The sequence below is a fragment of the Rhea americana genome, unplaced genomic scaffold (assembly GCF_003343005.1).
Source record: "Rhea americana isolate MKP2758 unplaced genomic scaffold, rheAme1 scaffold_199, whole genome shotgun sequence".
Classification (NCBI taxonomy): domain Eukaryota; kingdom Metazoa; phylum Chordata; class Aves; order Rheiformes; family Rheidae; genus Rhea; species Rhea americana.
The window spans coordinates 1632413-1641160 of record NW_028186138.1 but is presented as its reverse complement, the minus strand read 5'-3'; the positions used below and the strand labels follow the sequence as shown (position 1 = coordinate 1641160).

The 8748-nt window shown below is 42.0% G+C and overlaps 1 protein-coding gene across 1 annotated transcript in view; it reads left to right on the top strand.

The window, feature by feature from the left end:
- Positions 1–8050, top strand: part of FAM110C (family with sequence similarity 110 member C) — an 8574-nt gene extending 524 nt beyond the window's left edge. The window contains exons 2-3 of the mRNA XM_085303207.1: positions 4–634; positions 4189–8050. Coding sequence (XP_085159333.1) covers positions 4–609 — 606 coding nt within the window. The 3' untranslated portion in view covers positions 610–634; positions 4189–8050. The remainder of the gene's footprint in view (positions 1–3; positions 635–4188) is intronic.
- Positions 8051–8748: the final 698 nt, after the last annotated feature.

The window sequence follows — 8748 nt, the reverse complement described above, 5'->3', positions numbered from 1 at the left end:
CAGGGCGGCCCGCGGGGCAGCGTGGTGCGGAGGCTGCTCCACGGGCCCCCAAAGGAGAAGCCCGGCGTGATCATGGAGGCGGCCAGCGGCGCGGAGAGCAGGGAGCCCGGCTGCGACGACCACGAGCCAAGCGAGCCCGGCGCGGAGCGAGGCGCCCCGGCGGCCGCCAGTGCCCCGGGCGAGCGCCCGCGGGAGCACGAGAGACCCCCAGAGCTGCCGCCCGCTCCTGCGGAGGCCCGGGAGGCGAGGCGGGGTGGCCTCCACCGCTCCCGCTCGGACATCAGCTCTCGCTACTCCAAGTCCTTCTCCGAGTTCGACACCTTCTTCAAGTACTGCGGCCTCGACGCGGAGGTCATCGAGGACCTCGGCCGGGAGAACTTCTCCGCCGTTTCCGACGGCGTCTCCTTCAAGGTGCGCAGCGTCAGCGTGGCGACGTCCGAAAGCGACTTCACGAGGCACAGCGGGGACGACGGCCTGCTGGAGGACGAGCTGGCCGAGCAGGTGCCCAGCAGCACCTCCGTCGTCGAGCGCAACGCCCGCATAATCAAGTGGCTCTACACCTGCAAGAAAGCCAAGGAGGCCCACGCGGCGCGCCGGGAGCTGGCCTGACGGCGCTGCGGCCGGGGGGCTCAAGGTGTGTGTGCGCGTGYGTGCGTGTAAAGCCTCGCCTGCRCAGGTTATACGCGTCTGTTTTCTCTTGCTCTTTCCYGTGGTTTTTCTTGGTTTGTTTTAGCCCTTTGAGGAGGGCTAAACAAGGGGCTGTTACCCCCTTGTTTTCTCCAGTTTCTGCTACATTAAATGTGAGGAAAACCTTAGAAAATTATTCAACCCTTAATTGTGGTTGCTTAGATAAAACGGACTGAACTGAAACTATTAATGGTTAGGAGTGCACCGTATGTATACTGCACCGTCAGAGCTTCCCCCTCCACGCTCTCGCTCGCTCTCTTCCTYTCTTTTGCTTGCACCAAACCATCAGGCACGTTAAGTAGGGTCAGCGTCCCCAGCAACCAGTTCTCCCCACAGCTTCTGTCTGGGACCGTAAAAGCTTGCTGAGGCTGACCTCCTTGCATTTCAGAGGCTTTCAGTTTTCTGTCCTGTTTGGTTTGAGTGGACCTCGCTCTCCTGAATGGGAGAAGCTTTGTGGGTTTCACTGTGTGGTTTGGCACCGGCAGCTGGCAGTCGGCTGTGTGGTTCGCCCTGCATAGAGAGATACTGTACTGTCTTAAACGAAAGATAATGCAAACATGACACAGCCAGGTTTGGAGATCGATTACTCCACATAAATAAGTAGGCCAAACTTAGCCCAGGAAAAAGCTGGTTTTAGAAAAAGCTGTGCTAGTGCTTCCTTTGAATCTGATCTACTGAAAAGAAATATATTCTAGTATTCCCAATACATGAAGCTCTTTGAATAGGCACTATGCTTACAATGTGGTATTTAAAAGTTGCCTCTTGAGATGAARGATTGCATGCATACTTTCTTGCAGTTCATAATCTATGTATTGAAAGGATATCATTTAGTATAGATACAGTTGCTGATAGTGAATTTGGGCCTTATGAACATGAAGAAATGTAATGCTTGAGTCTTTTTCTTACATGGACATGGGGCTGTCATTCCTGATTCCTTTAATCTATATAATGTAAAAATATATATATATATATTACTTACTTGAAATAATTTTAAATTACATGCAATTTGTATCACTTTTAAAATCTGGATATTTCTCAAGAGACAATTTCCTTCCTGAGTGTAGAGGGAAGAAGAAGGGAAATGAACACATTTTCACACAAACATTTTAAGCCCTTCGAGATAAGAGTGGTTGTCAGGTARCAGGCTGACAACTTACACGAGCGTTGTTATGTGACAAAGCCTTCCCCAAATTAAGTTAGAGAGAAGAAAGGGCTGTCCTGAGCTGATCATTCCTCCTTGCTCATCCTTCTGTGATAAAAGGAAAGGGAGATACAGAAAACAAAATGATGCRGGCAGTGGTTTGCAAAGCTTCCTGCAGCTATCAACTTGTCACAATGCTGCACACAGAAGGCAGTGCTCGCTTTCTTCCACTGTGAACAGGGGCCTCATGACAAAAACAGCCCCACTTCCATGAAGAAAGATGAAATTAAAAGCATGTTGGCTCCTGAAGGTCCCTGCCAGTGCATGGTGACAGCCGCAGTCGTCACCATGGGTCCAGCTGGAGCCCGCTCAGGAGAGCRGGTTTGGGCCCTTTTCCTGTTTATTTGTGGGGTGCTCGGGGTGTCCAGCACCACAGCTGAGATGAGATCACAACGACCACCCCAAGATGTCTGGAGCAGGAAGAGGCAAAGGATGGAAAGGGGCTTCCTGCAGGACCAGGGAGGCTTTTCCTGGGACTGAGCCCCAGAGCAGCCCCATAGCTTGTGCTGCAGTGGCACATCAGCCGCTGCCTGGCCCTCTTGCCTGGCCTGAATCCACAGACAAAAAGGGTCAGGGTCTACTTGACTGGGCCCTCCAAAGTCCTCTCTGCTGATAAGCCTGAGAGCAAACCTTGGAAAAACAAACAAACAAAAAAAGCTTTTCATTGCCCTGGGGGCAATGAAATGGGGGAAAGGACCAGATGCAGCAGGAACCAAGCTGGAGGAGTTTGTGATTGTCACTGCTGTTTTAGGACAGTCAAAATTCTGGCTGATGTAACTTCACATCTGCTCAGTCAGTGTCATTTTGGGGGTAAATGTCTAAGACAAAATGGCAGTTCAGAAAGGATGCTGTTCATAGCACATAGCCTAACAGAGTAGTGAAAATACTTCCATGGAGTAAGTACCAGCTGTATTCAAGCAACAGGTAAAGTCATTCTGCAATAATTTTAACATCTAGAAATACCTATTTTAGAGTTGCTTTTCCCCTGGCTGTTCTATAACCCTAGAAAYGGTGCAATCTACCATTTAAACTGAAATTATAGTCACAGTAGAACATGAGGGAGGRCTTTACACTGGCAGCAATGTTCTTTGGTACCATTATTTTTGGCAGTCTAGGAAACACTAATCCTTAGAGTTCATATTATAAACCTAATTTTAAACATCCCAGGGCTGCCTCTCAGCAGATATATGTCAGTAATAGAGCTATCATTATTTCCAGCTTAATTTCTGAAAGCTGAGAAAGTACTTATCCATTAGGCCACAGAACCAGAAAGGTCAGCTAAAAATATCAGCACACAGTGCCCAGAATAAAGGCCAAGAGTGACCAAGAGTTACCATTAGTTAAATATTACAGTTATAAGGCGGAATTTAAGCTAAGAGTGATTATCACGCCACAGTCTCCAAATGGAGAGTTGTGATATTTGTGTTTCTTGTATACCCAAATGCTAATTTTTTCTTTCAGTGCTACACTTTCTTTGACAATGGGCCATCAGGTTTGATATCTAAATGGTTTTATTATATTCACATACTTTGCTTTATGTAGTTTKCTTAGTTGTTATTAACTGGCAATGGACTCATGTATGCTAAGGGACTAATATGAGGAAACCTACTGCATGTAAGGCGATGTAGTCTCCTTGGAGCTTGCGAGCCACAGTCTTAAAGACCAAATGAGGCACCTCATTTTGCACAGAGGCTTGAAAATTGCTGCACTTTGTTTGTAAAAGAGAAGCAGARAGCTTTTTTTCTAAAATCCAGCATTCATTACGTGTAAAACACCTTTTCAAAACTGCAGGGTTTTTATGGGCCAGTGAACATTCTATTAATATTTTATGCTCTCAGCTTAATTTTTCATGAATTCTTCTGGGCCAGGTGGGGCGCTATGTAAATAAAACAGCTGCTTGAAGCATCAAGTTCCGTAACACATTTGTTTCATCAGAGTGATTATTGCAAAGTCTAAGCATGGGTTGTGAGCTTCAAAAAAGTCCTCAGTGAGATGGGCATCACTGTTTCACTGCATGAAGTTGCCTAAATTCACCTCTGGAATTCATTTTGATTGGCTCCTCTCACTGTTAATCCTGACTGGCTCTAAGAAGCCACTGTACATCCTCCTTCCTTATTTGAGTTCAGATTATTCAGTCTTGAGTTTCAAAACCATTCAATTGTTCATTATTCAAATGGAAATCTAATGGGAAAAGAACTGATCATGTTGGCAATAACCAACTGAATAAAAGTTTAAGAGCATCACCTTATGCCTGTCTGATGTGATAAATAAAGGATGCTCTTTTTTTTTTCTTTATTTAGGATTCCTGTCTTGGAAGATGAACAACAGCAGACACAGGAAGGAACTTTTCCTCTTCTGGCTCATGACTACTTTGTCCAAGTTTAGCATTTTCTTATTGCCTCATTCCCTCTCCCCTGTCCCCAGGCAGCCTCACTCTTTGCCGCAAACACAGGGATGTTCAAGAGCACAASAAGAAGAAGTGGAGGTTGGGAACTGTGCCACAGCGGAGAGCAGGAAGTGAAAGTTCCCGGAAAAGCAAAGCATGGTTGCTATCTACAACAGACCTTAACATTCAGCAGCAGATCACCACCCCCGGATGCCATGCGGGGATATGACAGAAGGTTTGCGTTGCACACCCATCTCTTTGCAGCGGTGCATGTGTCAGCAGTGATGGGAGGAGAAAGTGGGCATGAGATGGCAATGACCCCTGGGTCAGGCGTTCCTTGCAGGCAGACAGGCTCCACCCGGCCATTCAAAGGCACTGTCTTTCCAGGGCTGTTTAAACATGGCTCAGCCTGACATCATTAGACACTATTTGCCTGGCTGGTGAGGGCTAATATGGCAGCTTTATCTGGGATACTTAGTAAATATGCTGTAAGCTAAAACCCTGCCAAGCCTCTGTTTCTTCAAGAGTGTCCAAACCAAGTTAGAATACCTTGTATCCATCTAGTMTGCTCAGTAGCTTGCTCAGCCAGCTTTTTAATTCAGATGCTGAATTAAAAACTTTGCCTAAAGTTTGTTCAGGAGCACAATTCTAAGAAACAGGTAGTCCAAAATCAGAGATGATTTTGTGTGGATATTACATTGCTCCAAAATAGTGGAATTTACATTTACACAGACTCCTTGACTTGGTTTGCAGCATGTCTCTGCTGCTGCCAGACTGGGTTGTATTTCAGCATTTGGAAGCCTTTGAGTTAACATCTTTATTTTTTTGCAGCGCAAGTAAAGGGCTTATAGAATCACATTAGCAAATTACATCCCAGGCATGGGATGTAGCATGGGTCTGGAGTAGCACTGTGCAGGAAGGCATAGTAGGACACAGGCAAAACCATGCCAGAAAAAAGTTGGGATGGGGTAAGACCCCAAGTATAGAGAGCAACTTACTCAATATCATCACTAAAGTAGTAATACTTCATTTGAAATGGACAAGCTAAATATATTTTTAAAATTGACTAGAAGTACTTTGTATCATCACTGTAGTGAATGGATCCTTTGCAGATCACAGAATTTGCTGGCTATGCCTTAGATATTTACCTCAGTCAGTCATTACTTACTAAAAACTGCCTTACACCAAAGTGTTTATTTGCAAATATTATAAACTACCAAAAGAAATCAAACAGAAAGCCAAATCTGTGATGGCTGYCCTGAAGTCAAAGGAGCAACAACTAGAACTTAGAGTGCTGCAGAGGTGAAAAGTTTACTTTGTGTTACCATGGATATAGTGTCCTGTTTGCAGCACTGGACTTTACCTGGCTGTCAGACCTGTACTGTAACGAGTCCAGAAAAATGAGATTTCATTCTCCACATTCCAGTAGGGTTATACATAGCCAGCGCTAAGCTAACAGTGCTTGCCGTGTTCTGACCCACAACAGCTGCCAGCACATCAGGGTGGAAGCATAGATAAATTAACCACTTGAGGTGCATTTGTAAGTGTTTGTTAGTCTTGGTGAATAAGTCTGTGCAAGTGAGAAGGGCAGGAGTGAACCAAAACAATTGTGTAAAGCATTAATCGTAGGAAGAACAGTTTTCTATTTTAAATTCTACAAACTCCATGCRCTGACAGACTTGCCCTTTAACTGCTTATCACATGTTTCAGTTGATATCAGTGAAATTCACAGCAAGGTTGCCTGGTTGAATTTACATGTGTCTTCAATGTGCTTTTCAGTCACTGGATAGTTATTTCTCAATTACAGTAACTGTTTGAGAATGCAGGGCATTTGTCTTTATTGTTTTAGTGTTATATGCTAAGGTCTACATGTCTGAAGTTGTCTAGATAGATAGATAGATAACACTTCCAGATAAAATAATTGTTGAGCCTGCTTTACACTTAGCAGAAAACTAAGCAGTTTGCATTATTGAGCTTCTGCAGACTTAGAGGGAAGCTAGTACATGGGGATATTTTTGTTAAATAATTAAATTTTGTGTGTATTTGTTACATTTTTATTAAAGAATGATTCTTGGAAAACTACATCTCAAGATGCTGCTAATAGGATAAGATTTATGCACTGGAGGTGCAGTTTTTAAGGAACACAATCTACATTTATTAGTCAGGAACATAACCTGGTGTATCTGTACTTTTCATGCTTATTTTGTAAGGTACTGTACCATATAATTATTTAAATGCTTTTGTCAAAAGCTAATGACTTCTTTTCCTTGAAAATACATATTAATGCCTGTAGACAGCTTGGAGTTCAGGGAAAATCTTTGCCTTACAAATCAGTGCTTCACCACAATAGAAGAGAATTGTTTTGCTTTGTTTCCAGAGAAAGATTTTTAGTTTAATTTTCAAACTTATATTTGTTTCTTGKTTTTTTTTCTATCAGAAGTTCTAGAAAGTTAAGATGATTCTGCCAGGAAGAAATGGGAGGATGCATTGGTAGTGGATTTTAAATGGTAGGAAGGAAGGTATTTAATTTGTCTGAAAATACAGATCATCAGCCTTGTTCAAAATCAGGGAAGATTTTTTGATAGATATTAGTGAAATCAGAATTGGCCTGGTTCTGATTTCTTTTAATCGCACTTTCTAACTTTATGCACTATTTAACAGTGCTGTGGTGATTTTTCACACTGATAGGTAGCAAAATTTAACTGTCTTTGTTCAAACTTTCATAGKAACCCTAAACTCTCCATGGCATTATTTACTTCAGAGAAGATTTGGACTTCTCTGAGATCTTTCCCTGATAAGCTATACATTCTCTTTCTTTAAAAATCTGCTGGATAAGCTAATAGCCTACCTTTCCTAGTATACCAGGAAGACAGTAGCTGACAATCCTTCTTTCTCCATAAATCTTGGGAATTGATATCTTCAGTTCTTATTCCACAGCAGTAGGAGCACTATACTTCCTCAGGTCCTGTTACTGTTACATGCTTTTCTTTCCTTTTTGGGGTGTTTCAGTCATATCCCTCAAAATGAGAAAAAATGTTAATTTTATCCATTTTCTATCAATTACCATATTTTTTCTTCTGTTTAATTATAAAAGACATGTGATTTGGAAGAGGATTTCTTTCTGTAAAGTGGGCTGTTGTGGAATGAGCAAAAGCTTTGCTAATCGAGTTAGGATCAGTCTTCTTGAAAACCTAAAATCAGGGCTGAGGGTGAAGACAAGTCATAAACTGAAYGGTTTTGTTTAACCAGAGCTGTGTAAACTTAAATAGTCAAATGTGAGTGCAAGTGTGCAGTGCTAACATCTATTTATACCCCAGTGTTTCAAAGTGCACTATTACTGTGACAAGGGGCAAGGTCCGTGGCTATAGCACAACAGGTGAAAGATAGTCTGTTTTTTATGGCCTAGAAGCTACTATTTGCAGTAAAGGCATTGGATGGAGTCTGTAATTCTTGTAATATAGTGTAAATATTAATATACAGGACTCTCTAAGTAACAGGTACAGATTATTTTATAAAATGTGTATTAATGTTTCAAGGCATATAAGTCCTCATGCTTTGTGAAATCAGCTGAGCATCATATTGATGGGGATTAAGGAGAAGCTTTCTCCTGGGAGCAGGTCATCCTGTGTTGCCTGCTGTAAGGTTTTTTTCATCCTTTTTTGAATGCTGTGAAGTCAAGTACTGGTCAGATCTGGTATGGAAGTTTCTAAGTTGCTATGTTTATTTTCATACAAAAGAACCTGTATATTACTGAATGCATATAAATAAAAATGCAACACTGGAAATTAATAGTTTTTGYTTGAAAATGTATACTTTTATTTTGCTGTTTCCATTAGGGTACTATTAATTTAAAGCCAGAATCTCATTACCAAATTAGTTTCTCTGCAAGGGAGCCTGCTATTAAATGGCTGTGAACACTTTTAAGTGTGGCTACTTCCCTGGACCATACYAAGGCCCTGGATAAGAAGTAGAGCAGGGAATCTCTTAAGGAGATAGCACYGAAGGTAACTTTTAGTGTCAATAAATTTGAAATAAGGTGGTGCTAGGGTTGCTTCACAGTATTTCGGTATTTTTATTTCAGAACTAAACTGAAAAGATACACAGTTTATTTATGAAGGGTAGTAATTTTTCCCAGATTTTAGTATTATATTTGGTTTTATAAACTTTCAGAAACTACAGCATGTTTCAGGCAATACTRTATTCATCACCAACAAACACAACCAGTGTCCAAGGTCACAACATATTTGAAGTTCTGTTTGAAAAAAGTGTATCTCAGGAGTCTTTTTAACAAGCTTTTTTGACTAGATTCCATGGGAAGAATTCAATATATGTGACAGAGATAATTCYCTGTGTATGTATTTTCTGAAGAAAGCAGCAGCAATCATGATGAGGTTTTTACCAGAGACCAATACACTCCGGCTGCATAATTATCTTTTTRGTATGGTCTAATCTGCTCAGACAGAAGTGTTTCATT